At 41.5% G+C, this 20,562-nt stretch overlaps 1 protein-coding gene across 2 annotated transcripts in view; it reads left to right on the top strand.

The window, feature by feature from the left end:
* The window catches only part of csgalnact1a (chondroitin sulfate N-acetylgalactosaminyltransferase 1a), a 37,967-nt gene extending 24,635 nt beyond the window's left edge, over positions 1–13,332 (top strand). The window contains exons 6-9 of one of the 2 annotated variants that reach the window (XM_026173510.1): positions 7,707–7,885; positions 8,139–8,233; positions 8,477–8,558; positions 10,882–13,332. In XM_026173510.1, the coding sequence (XP_026029295.1) occupies positions 7,707–7,885; positions 8,139–8,233; positions 8,477–8,558; positions 10,882–11,177 (652 nt within the window). In that variant the 3' untranslated portion in view covers positions 11,178–13,332. Of the gene's footprint in view, positions 1–1,147; positions 2,313–7,706; positions 7,886–8,138; positions 8,234–8,476; positions 8,559–10,881 lie in introns of those variants that run through there. The other variant, XM_026173511.1, reaches the window with a different exon arrangement.
* Positions 13,333–20,562: the final 7,230 nt, after the last annotated feature.

Raw genomic sequence — 20,562 nt, 5'->3', positions numbered from 1 at the left:
CAACATACTTTAACATTTTAGGGTTAACATCTCCTCACTAAACACAAAGCACAGCTAAGCCCTGATACGTGCAGTTATACAGTGATTTAATTAAAGAGCAAGGTGTCGCAAATCTTCTAAGCTTTTTTTTAACTAAATGACATCTCCCAAATGTGAGCTAATGCTTATTTTATTTTTCCGTTTTTTGTTTTTATCAATTTTTTCCTTTATACATACATAGCTCCGACTTACAATAGTACTTTCTAAGTACATTATATTATATACCCTGCAACATTTTCTTATTTTCTTCAGTTTATCCAGATTCCACCCTAAAAACCAAGTCAAGGAGAGGACTGACCAGAGGGCTGTTTCTGTGAAACGAAACTGGTTCACACAGAGCACATGCCTTAATTGGCCAGCAAGTCAATATCTGTTTGCAGCATGTTGGCATCATTAGCGACTGATAAGATTCTGCACTTCCAGCAAATTCAATTTAACACTATAACTTGGTTTAGTTTGTCACATATCACCTCTAGCTATTTGTCTTGGTGTTTTTTTGTTTTTTCTATTAAATCACATTGCAGTCACACTCCCCACTTTTAAATAGCACAGTGTCCCTGCTCAAATTTGTTTGGGAAGCATTTACATGACTACCCACAGCCAATATAAACTACTTGAGGCCAATTTCCCAAGAGCCTAACAAGATCTAAATTGTCCGGGCTCTCAGGCAGCTTTTCAGCCCATATCAACCTCTCTACAGGGTTTAAATTATTACCTTTTTTTTACTGCAGGTGATCATTATTTGAGAGTATACGTATTAAAAGTCAGTATAAAAGTATTTGCTATTAAAAAGCAAGGTTCCAGAAAGCAGGGCCTTACTCTCCAGCGATTCTGTCTTTTTTTAAACATACAGAAAATCAGTTGCAGCTTTCAAATGTGGTTCTTAACACATGCACACTTCAAAGCCTAAACTCAGACTCAAACCCACAGGGCCTTGTATGTTTTCGAGCCTTACATGCTAGAAGATAATGATTCAACACAACATGAGTGGAGCAGAAACCAATGGAGACGGAGAGGGGGGCGGATTGTGTGTAAAGGATGGAGAAGAATGAGTGATCTGTTCTGTGGAGATACCAGTCGATACATATGAATAATTACTGTGTTTCAGATGCAGAGGGGAGCCAAAGGCTGAGGGAAAAACAGAGCGAGAGGAAGTAAGAGAAGAGGTGTAAAGATAAGATATCAGAGCTGAAAGAACTTGAACAAACCACAGATTTTTCCGGGGATGGAAAAAGGGTGTCACCAAGGATTATACATGAAAATCTCACAAAGATAAAAGGCCCAGAAATTTGGAGAGACAAAGCATCAAAGGATGAGATCACTTTGTCATTCCTTTCTCTTTATCTTGTAGCAACTTGCCTTTTGCAATTTGTGCCATTACTTCATTGCACAGAAGGGTTAACGATCTCAGAAAAACCCACTGGGAGCTTTGAGTGAGCACGAAAATAAAGTTGAGAAGTTGGAAGAAGATTATAAGTGTATGAAATAATATCCAAATCTCTCATGAGTTTGAAAGCTGTCCAATATTCATTATGAAGAGATCTGATGCCTTTAATACAGATCTATTTTGAAAAAACCATTATTAACTTTGGTAGGTGTCTTGCCTAAGGGCCTCAGTCAGAGAGTGATCATGAGTCTACATTTTTTATAGTTTGCACTTACCCCTTTATTACATGCGTGGACTGCTGATTCCCCTGCTCGCCATAAAGAACAAGCATCCAGAGAGGTTATGCATGCCACCCCCTGCTCTGTAAACAGAAGACAGCCAAACATGAAGTATGAGTCGTTTAAAATTTATTGCACGTAAAAAAATCATAATTTGAAAAGAAAAAAAAAAGCAGCTACTGGCATTGCTGAATACAGAAAACACTTGAGAGATGTTGAGTAAGTGGAAGTTGACTTTTTTATTTATATTTTTATGTATGTATTAGGTGGAAACTACAGTTGTACCAGTGAGTCTGTGAGGCTGGCCTAAATGCTAAATGCTCACATATTAATATTTAGCAGGTGCAATTCCACATCTTTATTTTTGCTAATATTAGTAAATCAGCACTAAGGACAATTTATAGCTAATCAAATATAGCTTGTTTTGATCAAACAAATATCTGTTATTACAGAAACTGGATTGGAGGGTGGCGAGGTTTTGCAGATGCATATGATGGTAACTTTTGGGACGTACAACAATCGTGACAGTGTAGAGTGACTCGCCTGCAGCCAATTGGCAAACGTTGGAAAAAAATGCATATTACTAAGAATATGTATTTCCTACAAATATGCACATATTCTTTTTTGCCCTTTATTAACTCGTTGACCAAGACTTCCTAGCAACTGCTTTGGTAGCTAGCAGATTGTGTCCCGTAGTTTGCATGAAAGGCGCCAACTTGTCCGGAAACACTTGGCTACTATCCAAGCTGGAGTGAAACTGTGAAAAGTGCGACTCAAACTGGAAACCCACAGGAGACCGTATTCCTTCAAAGTAAAACTTGTGCCTCTTGAAACATGTTAGCACAGCTTTTGCTTTTAAGGATGTTTTCCATGTCCGGTTTGTGTCAAGTTTTGCCACTGCACGGCTAGTAGTTAGAATTAGTTTGCAGACAGGTCAACATCTTCTATGTAAACTACTATCGACTGAGGCTTTTAATGCAGGGGACAGATGTAATCTAGCAGCATCCAACAACCAATATGTCAAACAACTCTTTCATGGTATCACGCTAACAGCGTCACAGCTAACAGATTGACTAGCATTAGCTATTTATTTTGATTAGGCTGTTTATTTGTCAGCCTGATGTGATATTAAATAGGGTGCCAACTTTGGTTAGTCATTAAAAAAATAAAATCCTGGATTCTAATCCAGTCTGTGTATTCTCTTTATGGATTCCTTCTGATTACTCTGGCTTCCTCCCATAGTCCAAAGAAATGGGGTTACACTTTGGCAAATCATTCAGACATATACCGCATGACTAAATTGCAAGCTTGCTTCTGTGATATCTTCAAGAAGTGTTGAAAATGAAGAGAAATGTGTATATGGCCTCATATTAGATGCACCATATTTGCAGTCAGTCCTCCACTCCCTGTCCTGACTGAGCAGAACTAACAGGATCAGACCTGCTGCTTAGACACAACAGGGAAGCTCTTTACAGATTCACTCAATCTGACACAATTTCAACAATTTCACTCCTACTAAGTACCATTAGGTACCATCACGCCTACAGTAAACAAATTGACTATTTTAGATCATAAAAGTGTGTGTGTTGGGAGGAGGAGGCTGATGCCTGTGGGTAGGAAGGGAGAAAAAGAGCAGATATAAAAAGTAATTTAGAAAACAAGGATTTATTTCTGGATTAAGTTGACACACAAATGTGGGGTCTATGCTCATATTTCTGGACTTGCAGTCATGAGACACAAATACACATAAATGTGTGGAAGCATTATTCAGAGAGGAAAATCACTTGAAGCAAAGCTTAGATTCTGTATTAAGAGCGACGTAGCAGGCAGCGACTGCTTTGCAAGCCTAGAAAACCGCTTTATAGTCAGCGTCATCTTTTCCTATTCGAGCCAGGAAGCATTTTAGCAGTGGTATGTTAAGTAATGGCACTCATTCAATATACAAACTCTTGATGTCTAATATTAAATAAAATATGCATGACAAGATTTTTATAAAACACGCACACACACTTACTTAGCCAGTAAAAGTGTATCCCTGGATGAACTGTTATTAAAATGAACCAAAGAACAAGCCATGAAAATCCCAACTGATTAAAAGAAGATAATGAACAGCAAAATGCCTTGAAAATAAACCGCTTACTCCAGTATCAAATTACAAGACAATAACGTTGATTATATTACAAATAAATTAACTCAAGTTCCCTGTTGAAGGGCCCTCACAGGCTGCCTCATCCAAGCTTTTTGTCAGTCACTCCAGAAAAGGAAATGCAATCAAGTCAGTTATCCCCCCTGCCCACAAACATACCTCTACCATGTGCTTGATTGTGGAAATATTTTCAAAAGCACCACCCACTCGCGGACCAGAAGGAACACTTATACCACATGCCTATAGGATTGAGCAAGAGACAAACTCCTGGAAACAAGTGGAGACGGTAGCATTTTGTTCCTGAATAATATTAGTAATCAGGATATTCTGACTAAGCTAAATGTCTCTGTAAAAATTAAACACACTAAGCAGCTAGATTAGCATAAAGACTGGAAACAAGGGCGAGGCAGCCTGGCTCTGTCCAAAAGTAAAAGTTTTTTTAGGCGTATTTTAAGCTGCTCCTTAATCTCCCAAGGGATGGATCCGCATGTTTGATTTGGCACAGATTTTCCAGATGCAGCGCTCCCGTTTTCATCTGGGCTTGGGACCAGCAGTAGAAGTGAACTAGCTTGTGGCCCACTAATGCTGGGTTTGTGTCTCCTTCCAGTCAAGGGACCTTTCACATGTACAACCAAAGTGTCAACCACTACACCAATGGACCAATCTGACATCTAAAATCAGTTTTAAAGAAATAGTCGGGCATCTGACATCTTCTTGGTAGCAGGTATGTAGTTAGTGGTACCACTAACTTTACAAGTCCTCACAGTAGTTTAGCTTAGTTTGGCATAAATACTGGAAACTGGGGAAAACGTCTAGCTCCACATCTCTGTCCAAACGTCCTTAAAAATGGTATCTATAATCTTCACGCCTTCTATATTGTTTGTTCATTCTGAAATGATGATCCCAGTTTTTGTTTCATTCTTTTAAAATCTTCAATGCAAAAATGACTTTAGTTGTTCTCAGTGGATTTCCTAGCAAACAGGGATAAACTACAGCTTTAAAACTAAAGACACGAAACAAAGAGCAGAAGGACGTCCGGCAACTTCACATAAATTCTCGACGTTACTGTGCGTTCTGGTTTGTTTGCGAGAAATCATGATGTATTTGCAGACTGAGCCGATGGGAAGCTCGTCTCCCATTAAAGTAAAGCCTGAATCAACATGTGAATAAAGCTCCTGTTGCGTTAACATTGTTTAAGACAAACAGAGCTATTGTTCTCCGTCTCTGCCATCTGTGGACGGTTTAGTGCCAGCGGGTGGGTCCGCGGGGACTCTTGTGTGTAGACGGTGAAACAGACTGACTCGGCTTGAGTTTATAGACTCGAGATGTAGATGTGGAGGCCAGGCTCCGTGCACTGACAGCACAGAGCGGGCAAGTTAGCGCAGACATCCAGATATTTCTACCTGTATATGAACATTTCGCAGATTTTCTAAAGTTAAGACAGTTCAGGGATGTGAAAGCTTTTTTTTTTTTTTTGTCTGTGTCTTTAAATGACAGGCAGAAGTGGTTTTTCAGACTATATAAAATAGTCTCATTACTGGTGTCATGTTTTTGTTTCTTTTGAATTTAGAGCCACTGGGGACCAGAGGGTTTCATGTCTTATTTATGGGGGAGGTTGAACGGAAGGGAGCGAGACAAAAGCTTTACACAGCAATATACATGAATCAATTTCACACACTGAACATTGTTGCAAACGTGACACACTCGCACAGCGGGGATTTAGAAATGTGGGGAGTATGATTCAAACCACCTCAGGCCAAATGTTTCTTCTGGTCATCCAGATTTTCCTTGACAGAGCGTGTTTCCCAGCATCGCATGGATGAAGGAGGGTGATGGATGCAGTTTGTCCTGCTTCACACTGAGATATGCGAACTGTTTTTTTTTTCCCTTTCTTATTCATCCTTTATTCAAAGCCCATGCAGTTGTGTGTGTGTTTTTGTCTGAGTCTGTGAATGCGCATACATGAGGAACGGATTAGTCACAAACAGTGTAAATTGTTATGCTTAAAGAAAAGCCGCAGCTGTGTACATCTGGATCCAGCTGTTTCTCTTCACTCGTGCTTCAGCCTTGAACAACTCAGTGGCCAGTGACAGAACCAGCTGAGTTTCCCATGAAGCGGAGTAAAAAGAGTGGGAATTTGAGCTGATGTGCACTTTTGTGCGTCATCATGTTTAATCTCTGGGTGGAACGTTCAAAAAGCAGAAATCAGAGGATTAGAAATTCTAAAGTTGGTTAAGCTGAATTGTGGCGCAGGGCCCTTCAGCGAGATGAGCTCTCAAGATTTGTGAAAAATGTGGGAGCTGCGCTATATTTCAGTGTTAAAGTGGCTGCATATCAAACAGTCAAATCACCATTACCAAAGTTCATTACCACCAAGTAAGATTTAAACACAATTCAGCTAAGTAGAAATCATAAATTAGAAACACAGTTGCAGCACAGTAATGTTTTGTGAGGGGAAATTAAAGTGTGCTAGAAAAATTACTCAATCAACAGCAGAGCCCTACAGCTAGAATTTATTCAGCAGCATAAATACGGCAATTAATGCTTAATATGTGGTATGTAGATAAAACGGAGTCATATATGGAGCACAGAATCTGCAAACATAGGAAAGATCTGCCATATGTTAAATAATAATGTATAGAAAATGTCTGACACCACTGCAGTGGTAGTAGTGCAGCCTCACCTCATAGCAAGTAGCTCCTGTCTTTGAATCCACTGGCCGGCTGTGGCCTTTCTGTTCTCCTGCACCTTTCACGGGTTTGCATTGGGTACTCCGGCTTCCCCTCATTGTGCAAAGACATGCATGTTGGGATAACTGGTGATTTTAAATTGGCTGCAGGTGTGAAAGATTTTATGTCTCTATATGTTAGCCTGCATTAGACCGGTGACCGGACCTGAACCAGAGAAGCGATTAAGAGAACGGATACAAAAGATGGCCTTCAAATTATGCCGCAAGAACAGTTTCATTTCGATATAAGGGGAAAGCATTTGGAAGAATTGAACATGACTTATTGAGATGTGGGATTTAATTAAGCTGTTTAGTGATTAGACTCCGATGATCCATCGTGGGAGAACGGATTGTCAGAGGTGATAGGAATAATGACAGGACCCACCCGAATTTAGACACTAGTGGTGAAGATGAAGATGGAGGCTTGGATGGAGCTCTGTTACCGGGGTGAGGCAGTGATGGGGAGGAAGCGGGTTGCATGAATGATGCGATGATGTCAGCACTGAGTTTGATGGCGTGGGAAAGTGAAAGTGACTTGAAGAATAGACTCGCAGTCCAACATCCAGGCAAGCAGGCAGATGAGTGATTACAGATGCTCATAAACTACATTTGTTCAGATGAAATTATTAAAAACTGTATTTATTTGAGTGCAATCAATAAGAGAAGTAAGTTCTGCTTCTGTAGTGGGTAAATTGTGGCATGAGGATAACTGGGGACAAAATGTGAAGCAAGCAAAGTTGAGTGAATATGATTTTTGTAGGCTCTTCTTCTTTGTGTCGGTGCCTCCGTCTACAGAACATACATTATAGCAGGTCTCACTACCATCTTGTAAATCTTGCTGCTTTCCTTCTGTTGCAAATCACTCCTGACATTCATGTCTGCCCACTCCACCCTGCCTGCACTTTCTTCTTAACCTCTCTTAATGAGTCTGCTGCTTTAGATTGATATGATTTTTGTAGGCAAAATAAACAACAGTGCTTGCAGATAACACCATGCTGTTTGTTATTTCACTGGAATTCAACTTTCTTTCCTATTAATTCATTAAATTGTGAGGCTTTTTTTCTAGCTTCTAAAGTGCTTCTAAAGTTGGCTAAATTACCCAAACTACTTCTCTTCGCCTTTCTAAAGGGAAGCAAATTTTAAGAACTACACGCTGATGCAGCTGGACGAGGAGTTCTCTCGGGGGCGGGGTCTGGACATCGGCGCCCGAGCTTGGAAGGGAGGCAACGTGTTACTTTTCTTCTGCGACGTGGACATCTACTTCACCGCCGACTTCCTCAACACCTGCCGACTCAACGCACAGCCTGGTGAGATGACTGCTGTAAACTCCCATGAGACATGCGGCATGCAAAACACTTTAATGACAAGACAAAATGCCAACTCTGGGTATTTGTAACAACCCTGGTGACAGATTTTTATAATTGGATTTTCAGTTATCTCAGGCTGAGTTGAGTGGGCCTGTTAAGTTTTCTTCTTATTTTCTATTGTGTAGTAGTAATGCACACATTCCCATCAGATTACAGCTGCTTCATCTAACAGTTCTTTTTTTCTGCATCTCAGGTAAAAAGGTCTTCTACCCGGTGTTATTCAGCCAGTACAACCCCAGTGTGATCTATGGAAGTCCCGATCGTATCCCAGCAGTAGAACAACAGCTGGTAACACACACACACACACACACACACATACACACACACGCACACATACACACACCTTCTTTTCATCCCTTTTTCAAACCCTGCCACGCACTTGTGGAAAATACCACACTCAGCGTGGCGCTGCATTGCAGAACAGTTTAAAAACACTTCACCTCTCCAGTTGCTATAAGTGGACAAATCCTGTGTGTTGGACTAGTATTTCTTTCCACACGCTGTTTAACGCTCGCTTATTTCCTCCTGTAGGTGATCAAGAAAGACACGGGCTTCTGGAGGGATTTCGGTTTCGGCATGACCTGCCAGTACAGGTCCGACTTCCTCAACATCGGTAAATATGACGGTTATTTACAATCCTGACACGGGCATCGTGCCCATCGGCGCATCTTTGCAGCGAGGAATTGGTAAACAGTTGCTCCTGGGGGCTGATTATCAGTGTGCAGGTGTTACGTAACGCAGGGCGAAAATGGTCCTCTGAAAATGTGCACTTTGCCACTCTTAACGGCGCCACCGCTTAATGGATGTAAAAAAAAAAAACCCTCACGGCCCAAATGGTTCAGTATCGCATTACTTTTCTTAACAGGGAGGAGATTTTATTATATCACTCTGCGTGAAACAGCTCTGAGCTGCAGCAGCATATATTAGCATATCTCATCGCCCCGTGTCCTCTCCATCTGTATATCTGGCAAGGAATATTGGCTCTGTAGACAGATTTACATCAATTTAGTTTGCCTCCAAAGTGAAATCAATTAGAGGCTACTGTGGAACTCTGAGTGCTTTATTGTTTAGGGCCCACACACATGCACACACATTCATGCAAATGTCCTCACTTAACTATGCCAAATTGTAAAACACAGCTCCAAGGCCAGGAGTGTTGTAAAAGGATAGTTTGGCATTATGGGGAAATAGTAATGTTAACTCACTTTATGTTCCAAGTTGTATTCCACTTCATGTATTTATTTATGAGCGCGTATCGATCCCAGAGCTGAAAACTAAATGGGATCTAAAGAAAAAAACACAGAAGACATTAGAAACAGAATGAACAGCTAGCCTGGCTCTGCTGAGAGATGATTAACTAACACAATATAAAGATAAATATGCAGTAAAAAAAAAAAAAAAGTTTAAAAGAGTTTAATTGATGCATGGCAAGTTGGCAGATTATTTTACATAAACAGAGGCCAGCTGTTTAATCGTTCAGCGGTGGAGCCAGGCAGTTTTTAGAGGAGGGGCAAGGATGAGACCTTTAGTCACATTATGGTGGTGCAGAAATCGATGTTTGTCGCATCATTATTGTCATTATAAGGATGTAAATACACTCATTAGCCATGTTATTAGGCACTCCTTGTTAGTATCAGGTTGGGCACCCTTTTTTCCATCTGAACTGCCTTTCTTCTTCCTGGCACAGATTCAAGAAGGTGCTGGAAACATTCCTCAGAGATTTTGGTCCGTGTTGACATGATAGCATCACACAAAAGTCTGCACATCCATGATGGGAATCTCCCATTCTGTCACGTCCTGAAAGTTGTTGACTGGATGGAGATCAAGTGACTGTGGAGGCACCGAACTGAATGTCACGTTAATGAAACCAGTCCAACCACACGCATCAAGGCAAAGCGTGTAACAGACACGCTGGTCCGCCGTGTCCATTTCCCCCTTTGGATCTCTAAAACGTAAATGTACATGCATGCAGAAGTTGCAGTGATCTGCAGTAACAGCAGAGGGAGAACTACCGGTAAATCTCTTAGGAAAAGAAGGAATGCATGTAACGTCTTTGTAGACTGATAAAGTTTTATTTCCAATTTCATTCGTTTAAAAAACAGCTTTAATCCAAAGAGCATGAGATGGGTGGAAAGAGGATTTCCATCTGGGTAAACAACAACAACAACAAACTGAGAAAAACAATTACATCCTAATTATTTCCACTCAGCTGTAAAGTGGGTGAGAGAAACAAATAATGTGGTAAGTGGGTCTGCTTCTGTGTTTGTGTCACAGATTTCTAAAGGAATCTTTAAAATGAGACGGGGAACAACGAAACACGTGCGAGAGCTAAACACGATTAGCGTCCACAGTTTCCTTTCTCACCGAACTCTTGATGTGAAATGAAATTATGTGTCTCCCCAAACGTATTTCTTTATAAAAGCATAATTTAGTGGTTCATGTTTGCACTCTTTGTTTCATCATAAGGATGTCCTTTTGTTTTTTTTAGGCCACGAGTGCACATTCAGAAACAAGCACAATGCATCCATTTGTGCAAATGTTGTGTCTTATCTGTGTTTGCCCCTGCAGCTTGAATTTAAAACAAAAAAATGCAAAATAACAAAATAAGGCAGACAGGGAGAGACGGCATAAACAAAATAAAACTGCAGGGAGGTACAAAGTGCAACTGAAAGCAGGCACGAGGAGTTCTGGCGTCTAATGTGACAGGTTTAAGATCGCCTGGTCACAAAGCCCAAATGTCTTTTCTGTCCCCACAAGAAACAACAAAACAAGGCCGTGGTTATGATCACACACCACAAACTCTAATCAGATTTCATAATCAGCATCCAAAAACTCTGGAACTAAAAAAATGTTTAGAAAATTGTAAAAATAAAATAAAAATTTTTTTAAAAATGCGGAAAGTTTCCTATCGCACGCTCTCCTTCTGTTCTGCCCAGGAGGTTTTGACATCGACATCAAAGGCTGGGGCGGCGAAGATGTTCACCTCTACAGGAAGTACCTCCACAGCAACCTTCTGGTGGTTCGAGCGCCGTCGCGAGGCTTGTTCCACCTGTGGCACGAGAAGCACTGCGCCGACGAGCTCCCGCCCGACCAGTACCGCATGTGCATGCAGTCCAAGGCCATGAACGAGGCCTCGCACGGCCAGCTGGGGATGCTCTTCTTCAGGCACGAGATTGAAGCTCACCTCCGCAAGCAGAAACTGCAGCAAAACTCGAACGCTAAGAAGACTTGAATGCTGGAGTCAGCGGCTGAATTACGGTGGCTCTCTGTGCAATCGGAGCTGGTGAACCCAGCTGATCTGAACTTTATGCTTTAAGCGGATTGCTGTGAAATGCTCCTGTTTGCTGTCTTGCTGAGAACTATTGAGATGGTCTACCCGGGAAAATCCCTCCCTGTCTTGTTGGGTTAAGTTTTTTTTGTTCATCTTTTGGTTGGGTCTGTCTAGTTCTCTTTTACCTGCATTTCCAGTCTTTGCACTAGGCTAATGCAGGCTTAAGTCTGTCTTGTCATCTAACTCACACCTAGAAAACAAACACGTGGTTACCAAAATCTAAAGCTTCTCCTTTTAATGACAAGATGTGAGGACTTTGTTTTTAAGGACTCAACATAACAGAAACTGTTTTGTCTGCGCATCTTCACTGTTGAAGTGGAGAGTCGGACACTTCCTGCAGCATCCATCTGTACTGTAAGGTGCTTTTCAGCGCTCTCCAGAAGAAAACGTGGAGCCTAAAATTTTGAGCTTTAAGTTGACTGTGAACTGCGTGCCTTCTGTGAATAACTCCTGAACACTGTCTGCTCTGGATGGTCAGTAAAACTAAGTGATCCTTCCTGCAGGTTTTATATAAATTGGGGAACACTGCCACCTAGTGGGCGGGGGTTGAATAACGTGCTTGTGAACAATTAAGGACTTTTATAAAGCCTTAAATGGTCTTGTAGGTTGTTTTTAATATATACATATAAATTATTGTTTATTGGTCTTCTTTGTTTTATTAATATTTTTAATTTTTGTAAATGCTACAAGCTTCAGGCAGTGTTTGGTGTAGGCGTTTCACTTTTGTAGTGAAGTGAGAGTATAACATGAATCACTTAACTTCTGGGTGTTTCCCAAAAAGTGTGGCATATACAGATGGGTTAGAAATGACAGGAAAACCCAACACAAAGTTATGAATCTTAGTAAGTTAATTGACTGCCAGTTGTCAGGTGTCTGTCTGTCTCACACATTGGTCCAAAATATGTGTTTGAGCAGGCTGAGATTTGGAGACTTTGAACCCTCGTGTCCTGTAGACGGGGATTGTAATCACATCTGGATAGACATGTTTCATTAAGCGATTGAAGGTGGTGCGCTGGCTTGCAGCAAGATTTCCCTCTAAGTAGGGATGAGTGGACCATTAGGCGTGAGGTTGAAATGCCCGTCACAACATAAAATCACTAAATCCCCTCGCTGTGGGGTTCTAGCATTCAGGCCTGTACCGGTTTTTGATGCCAGACATGAGAATGGGATCAAGGATGACTCATCCGGCCATGGCACTTATTTCCACGTTTCTGACAAATAGTGGTTTAGTGGGTTTGTCCACAAAAAGTTCAGCTGTGCATTCATTTTGATACAAACCACAGCAGCATCTCTGTCTGTGTAGCTGATGATGGATTGTTATGCTGATGTCGTCAGATCGCTGACACTCTGCCACCTGAGGAAGAGTCGCTCCGTTTGTCTTGCACACATCAAATATGCGCCATCAGTTGTTGTTTTTAAACCTACCCACTGATTTGTTTTCCCACTCTGCTAAATGCAGATGTCACTTTAGTCACTGTTCCCTGTGAAACACCAGCGAGTCGAGCAGTCTCGGCGACCAAAGCTTCCTTTCTTCTTCATGCAAAAGCGAAATCAACTGGACCTGCCCACCATCTTTTAATTTGTAACCCATCTTTACATATTTATGCCCACAGTGTGACTAAAGATCACTTCCTTTTTAAATATTTAAATTCAGATTGACGTGAACATGTAGGCTACTTTGTGTTTTCATTTACTTAATTTGCGGCCACATAAATTAATGTGATAAAATGTAAATGTAAATTATTGACGATGACTCAGAAAGTCAGAATGGGACTTTTAATCTTAAGGTTTTTATTCCACGTGACTCAAATGTGACAAAGATATGAAAACTTGCCAGTGCAATACTAAAGAAGAAATGTGACATTACACATGTTTGAGTGTAGTCACAGAGATACACAGAGATACCTGACTTGTCTTTTGTGTTTTATTTTACACAAAATCACATTCTTCTGTGTGAAAGTCATTCAGATGATCCTTTTATATTTGATTCTTTTATGTTCAAGATATTTCTTTCACTCCATGTAAATGAGCTAAATAAACATTTGTTTATACTTTATGACTTTGCTTATGTCATATTCTGTAGTTATCAAATCCAGTATACCTATAAGATGGTTTGCATTACAGAAAATATTCTTTTTTTCTACTTTCAACCGTATTTTGACACGTGTAATAACACAGACATGTTCATCTCTGTTTAGTTCTTTCTTATGTGTTAACTCTTGATCCAAAATGTCCAGTACAAATACATTTTTAAAAAGTAAAAACAAAAATGTTAAACAGAGAATATATTATTACAGGATAATACCAAATAATGCTATTTATGTTTTTTTTTTTTTGTTTAGTTTGCTTATTTTCACAATAAATGTCATCTAAGTTTTTACGTTTTTTCTGTTATTTGATCATTTTTGCAGCGTCTGTTTTTCCTTTCATTACACTGCTTTTTTTCTAAATGTTTTATGTCAATAAAGACATCAAGGCAGAGCCAGTCGTATGTTCTTTAAAGGTTAAATAAAGTCCTCTTCGCCATATTGATTAAAGCAGTGTTTCTCAACCAATGTGCAAGATTATCTGGTTTCATCATGCTAGGCCAACAAACCATTCGGGGGTTTTTTTTGTTTTTTTTTTAAAGGGGGCATTTGCATCACAGTAGAGCCAATGATGGTTCTGATATCTGGGAAAAAAATAAAAATAAATTATATATATATATATATATATATATATATATATATATATATATATATATATATATATATTAGGGGTGCAACGATACACACAAAAAAATGTTCATGCCTTTTTAATTTGTCATTTATTAAAATTATAAATATATATTTTAACTCAAAAGTACAGTTTTTAAATTTAACCCTAACCCTTGTGCGTGTTTTTTATTTTGACAGCGAATGCGCACCTGCGGACCACTTATGTGCAGCCCTGGTTATATAGCTCATCATATTGCAGCCACAGAAATTCTTTTGTCCATGAAACCATAAAGCTGCACTTTCTTTTTGCCTTATAGTCTGATTTGTCATAACTTTTCCGTTTTGTGGTAAGCTTTTCTTTGGCTGTCACTTCTTCTCCCTGACCTGTCTTATTTGGCTCAGCAGAACTGAAATATATATCCTGCTGCTTTTACACACGCATTCACATAACGCTCAGCGATTCTCTGGGCGATCAACCTCTTACATGTTTAAGCTGCGGGAGATTTCACTTGTCATGTTTGCGTAGTAAGCTAACAATTAATAAGACGATGTCAGAGGAATTGGTGCACAAATTATCACCACTCACCAATCAGTACTGTCGCTCTCTATACACAGTTCGCGCGATTGCAAAGTGAAAGCAAAAAAACAAGCGCAAATATGTCACATATTGACAGTGGCTCACCGATGCCAATGACATAATTACCCAGCTACATTTCTGAAAGAATGCAAAAGCATTGACATATATTTTTCCTTCCTACAATAGCCCGACGGGCAGGGCAGAGATAGATTTTGGTAGCCCGACTGGAAAAATCGCTAGCCCCAGGACGTGGGGCTAGCGATATTGCGAGCCCTGTATCTGATTGAGGAATCACTCATCTTTGGAAAAGAGAGTTTATTACAGAGAAATGGCTCTTTCCAAAATAAAAGCTATACTATCCGCTTCTTCTGGGCTATATTCTCAGCAGCATATTAAACATATCAGGTCCCCATAAGGCGAATCATTGTAGCATGCGTGCTTGTTGTTTTTGTCTTTGCACTAGGATGATGTCGGCGTAAATGTGCAGTCATATTCGTTGTGTTCCCACTAGCGCTTTCAGGTTAATCTCGTTGAAATGACCTTAACGCCACAACAAGGCAAATCTCCGTTAACGAGCTACCGCCGATCCCCCGTGCATGGGGCTAGACGGCCAACACGTTAACGAGCTAACTGCGCTAACACACTAGTTCCCACCCATGTAATTGAGCATTGCATGGCACATCCAACATACTGTTTTACTTTAGTCCATGACTCGCTTACCTTCAGGGTCATATGTCACATGAAAACCAAAATAATTCCAAACGCCAGATCTGAATGAGGGTGGGGGAGGTCCATCTTGCAAGGAGAGCTTAACTTCTGTCTTGCTAGCTTGCCCTGCGCTCTTCCTTCTGACTATGCTGTCTGTGTTGAGCGCTCAGTGGATCTGCGCTTGACAGTGCAGCCTAGGAGGAGTAGTCGAACGCAGATTCACTGAGCGCCCAACACAGACAGCATCGTCAGAAGGAAAATTGATCAAATAAATTACAAATGTTGTATTGTTCGATACATATGCGTACAGAACCGAAAGCACTGTATCGAACGGTTCAATATCGATACGAATAGGGGTGCAACGATATTCGTATCGATATTGAACCGTTTGGTTTGAACCGCAGATCCACTGAGCGCTCAACACAGACAGCATAGTCAGAAGGAAGAGCGCAGGGCAAGCTAGCGAGACAGAAGTTAAGCTCTCCTTGCAACAAGCAAATTGAACCTCATTCAGATCTGGCGTTTGGAATTATTTTGGTTTTCATGTGACGTATGACCCTGAAGGTAAGCGAGTCATGGACTAAAGTAAAACAGTATGTTGGATGTGCCATGCAATGCTCAATTACATTGGTGTGAACTAGTGTGTTAGCGCAGTTAGCTCGTTAAGGTGTTGGCCGTCTAGCCCCATGCACGGAGCGATCCGCGTTAACGGAGATTTGCCGTGTTGTGGCGTTAAGGTCATTTCAACGAGATTAACCTGAAAGCACTAGTGGGAACACAACGAATATGACTGCACATTTACGCTGACATCATCCTAGTGCAAAGACAAAAACAACAAGCATGCTACTAACTTTAGCCGAGTCATTTAGACAGCTGTTAGCACATGATTCTCCTTATGCTGCTGAGAATATAGCCCAGAAGAAGCGGATAGTATAGCTTTTATTTTGGAAAGAGCCATTTCTCTGTAATAAACTCTCTTTTCCAAAGATGATGTGATTCCTCAATCAGATTACAGGGCTTGCAATATCGCTAGCCCGACGTCCCGGAGCTAGCGATGTTTTTCAGTGGGGCTACCAAAATCTATCTCTGCCCTGCCCGTCGGGCTATTGTAGGAAAAATATATGTCAATGCTTTTGCATTCTTTCGGAAATGTAGCTGGGTAATTATGTCATTGGCATCGGTGAGCCACTGTCAATATGTGACATATTGAAGTCGCGTTTGAATTTGCGCTTGTTTTTTTGCTTTCACTTTGCAATCGTGTGAACTGTGTATAGAGAGCGACAGCACTGATCTGTGAGTGATGATAATTTGTGCACCAATTCCTCTGACATCGTCTTATTAATCGTTAGCTTACTATGCAAACATGACAAGTGAAATCTCCCGCAGCAAGCTTAAACATGTGAGAGGTTGATCGCGCAGAGAATCGCTGAGCTTATGTGAGTGCGCGTGTAAAAGCAGCAGGATTTATATTTTAGTTCTGCTGAGCCAAATAAGACAGGTCAGGGTGAAGAAGTGACAGCCAAAGAAAAGCTTACCACAAAACGGAGAAGTTATGACAAATCAGACTATAAGGCAAAAAGAAAGTGCAGCTTTATGGTTTCATGGACAAAAGAATCTCTGTGGCTGCAATATGACGAGCTAAATAACCAGGGGTGCACATAAGTGGTCCGCAGGTGCGCATTCGCTGTCAAAATAAAAAACACGCACAAGGGTTAGGGTTAAATTTAAAAACTGTACTTTTGAGTTAAAATATATATTTATAATTTTAATAAATGACAAATTAAAAATGCATGAACATTTTTTTGTATCGAAAAAATATCGAACCGTGACACCAAAGTATCCAACCGAACCGAACCGTGAATTTTGTGTATCGTTGCACCCCTAATATATATATATATATATATATATATATATATATATATATATATATATATATATAGCAAAGGTGTACTCTCAGTGGCAAGGGAACAATAAGAGAACAGCACCACCAAGGCTGGAGACGGAGCAATACTGGAAGAGCATATGGGAGAAGGATGCAACCCATAACGACAATGCTCAGTGGCTAGAGGATCTGAGGGCAGACCACAGCGACCTCCCTGAACAGGGTCCAGTAACCATCACAGTGGCAGATATCCAAGAAAGGGTCTCCAGTATGAAGAGTTGGACAGCACCAGGGCCCGACATGGTTCACGCCTACTGGCTGAAGAAGCTGACTGCACTCCACGAGCGTCTGGCAGCACAAATGAACCAGCTGCTAGTTAACGAAAGACACCCAGAATGGCTAACTGAAGGCCGGACGGTCCTGATCCCCAAGGACCCCAAGAAGGGACCGGTCCCCTCCAACTACCGACCAATAACCTGCCTCAGTACTACATGGAAGCTCCTGTCAGGCATCATATCGGCTAAGATGAACAGGCACATGGGTCAATACATGAGCGGGACACAGAAAGGAATTGGCAAGAATACCAGAGGTGCAAAACACCAGCTACTGGTAGACAGAACAATCAGCCGAGACTGCAAGACCAGACTGACCAACCTGTGCACTGCCTGGATTGATTACAAGAAGGCCTATGACTCAATGCCCCACAGCTGGATACTGGAATGCCTAGAATTGTACAAGATCAATGGGACCCTAAGAGCCTTCATCAGGAACTCAATGGGGATGTGGCGTACAACACTAGAGGCCAACTCCAAGCCCATAGCACAAGTTACCATCAAGTGCGGGATCTACCAAGGAGATGCTCTGTCCCCACTGCTGTTCTGCATAGGCCTGAACCCCCTCAGTGAGATCATTAACAAGACTGGCTACGGATACCGACTACGGAACGGAGCAGTTGTCAGCCACCTCCTGTACATGGATGACATCAAGCTGTATGCCAAGAGTGAACGAGACATCGATTCACTGATCCACACTACCAGGCTATACAGCAATGACATTGGAATGTCGTTCGGACTGGAGAAGTGTAGTCGGATGGTAACAAAGAGAGGGAAGGTAGTCAGAACTGAGGGGATTGAACTACCAGAAGGCAACATTGCAGACATAGAGGACAGTTACAAGTACCTGGGGATCCCGCAGGCAAATGGGAACCATGAAGAGGCCGCTAGAAAGGCTGCAACCACCAAGTACCTGCAGAGGGTCAGGCAAGTCCTGAGGAGTCAGCTGAATGGTAAGAACAAGATCTGGGCCATCAACACATACGCCCTGCCTGTGATCAGGTACCCTGCTGGGGTAATAAGCTGGCCAAAGGAGGAGATAGAAGCCACTGACATAAAGACAAGAAAGCTCCTGACCATGCATGGAGGGTTTCACCCCAAGTCCAGCACCCTGAGGCTGTACGCTAAGCGGAAGGAAGGGGGCCGGGGACTGGTGAGTGTCAGCACCACAGTCCAGGATGAGACAAGGAACATCCAAGAATACATTGGGAAGATGGCCCCAACTGACCGAGTGCTCAGTGAATACCTCAGGCAGCAGAAACCCAAGAAAGAGGAGGGAGACGAGGAACCATCATGGAAGGACAGGCCCCTGCACGGTATGTACCACCGGCAGATAGAGGAGGTGGCTGATATCCAGAAATCCTACCAGTGGCTGGACAAAGCTGGACTGAAAGACAGCACAGAGGCACTAATCATGGCAGCACAAGAACAAGCTCTGAGTACAAGATCCATAGAGGCTGGGGTCTATCACACCAGGCAAGACCCCAGGTGCAGGCTGTGTAAAGATGCCCCAGAAACAATCCAGCACATAACAGCAGGGTGCAAGATGCTAGCAGGCAAGGCATACATGGAACGCCATAACCAAGTGGCCGGCATAGTGTACAGGAACATCTGTGCCAAGTATAACCTGGAAGTCCCGAGGTCAAAATGGGAGATGCCCCCAAGGGTGGTGGAGAATGACCGAGCTAAGATCCTGTGGGACTTCCAGATACAGACGGACAAAATGGTGGTGGCTAACCAACCGGACATAGTGGTGGTAGACAAACAGAAGAAGACGGCCGTAGTGATCGATGTAGCGGTTCCGAATGACAGCAATATCAGGAAGAAGGAACACGAGAAGCTGGAGAAATACCAAGGGCTCAGAGAAGAGCTCGAGAGGATGTGGAGGGTGAAGGTAACGGTGGTCCCCGTGGTAATCGGAGCACTAGGTGCGGTGACTCCCAAGCTAGGCGAGTGGCTCCAGCAGATCCCGGGAACAACATCGGAGATCTCTGTCCAGAAGAGCGCAGTCCTGGGAACAGCTAAGATACTGCGCAGGACCCTCAAGCTCCCAGGCCTCTGGTAGAGGACCCGAGCTTGAAGGATAAACCGCCCGCAGGGGCGTGCTGGGTGTTTTTTATATATATATATATATATATACATATACATACTAGGGGAGGCAAACATGTTAATACAGTGTATTAACATGTTTAATACAGTGATTTCACTTCTTTACAGTGGGGGAAAAGAAGTGAAATCTAAGTCTTTAAGTTATCGGTCCTTTAAGACTATATATCTGTTTATTTCTCGTGCATTAACAAGTAAGCAAAATAGTGATGGCTGTTGAAGTAAACTTTTAAAAATTAGCATATCCTCTTCTTTTTAACTTTCTAACCTCTCTTTAACTTTGTCTCCAAACTGATCAAACTGAGACCTGAAATGTGACTCACTTGGATTTGAGATTTGTTCACTGATGAATATGTGATCGGGGACATCATGAGCGTGTAATACATCAGGTATGCAAACTGAATTTATAAGGTTTTAGGAACTAGAGCTGTTGCAAATGGCTGTGCTGAAGTTAGTGTTTCCTCTTTTAACTTTAACTCCTTCATGGTTTTAACTTTAACTCCTTCATGGACATTGGACATGCAATGTTTTGTTTAGAGGGTTATATAACCAATGTCAGTCAATTTTTTGTGTTTAAATATCTGCAGATAAATCAGGGTGATCACGGGACTGAAAACATTGGAATGTGAATCCATGCTAAAGAAGTGCGCACGTTCAACCACCGGACCCTAGAGGGCGATATTGATACAGCGGTTCAATGAAAAATGTTTATTTATTTGTGAAATTAAAATGCAAAAGGCAGTTTCTAAAAGGACAGCACGCATTAAACTTTTGTTTTTGTTAGACATTAGCTATAATTATGTACATACAAATTATAAGCCATAGCCTAAAAAAGCCGTTCTCCACATCTTTTAAGATGCAATAAAATATCCAAACAATCAGGCCTAATATTAGTTTAATACATGTATTTAGACATTCAGGGTCCCCAGAGGCACATCTTCATAATTCTACTAATTTTCTCAGCGGAAAAAAAAGTTAATAATTG

This window comes from Astatotilapia calliptera, chromosome 7 (assembly GCF_900246225.1).
Source record: "Astatotilapia calliptera chromosome 7, fAstCal1.2, whole genome shotgun sequence".
Lineage (NCBI taxonomy): Eukaryota > Metazoa > Chordata > Actinopteri > Cichliformes > Cichlidae > Astatotilapia > Astatotilapia calliptera.
The sequence above is the reverse complement of the archived record's forward strand: the minus strand, read 5'-3'. Positions and strand labels throughout refer to the sequence as shown.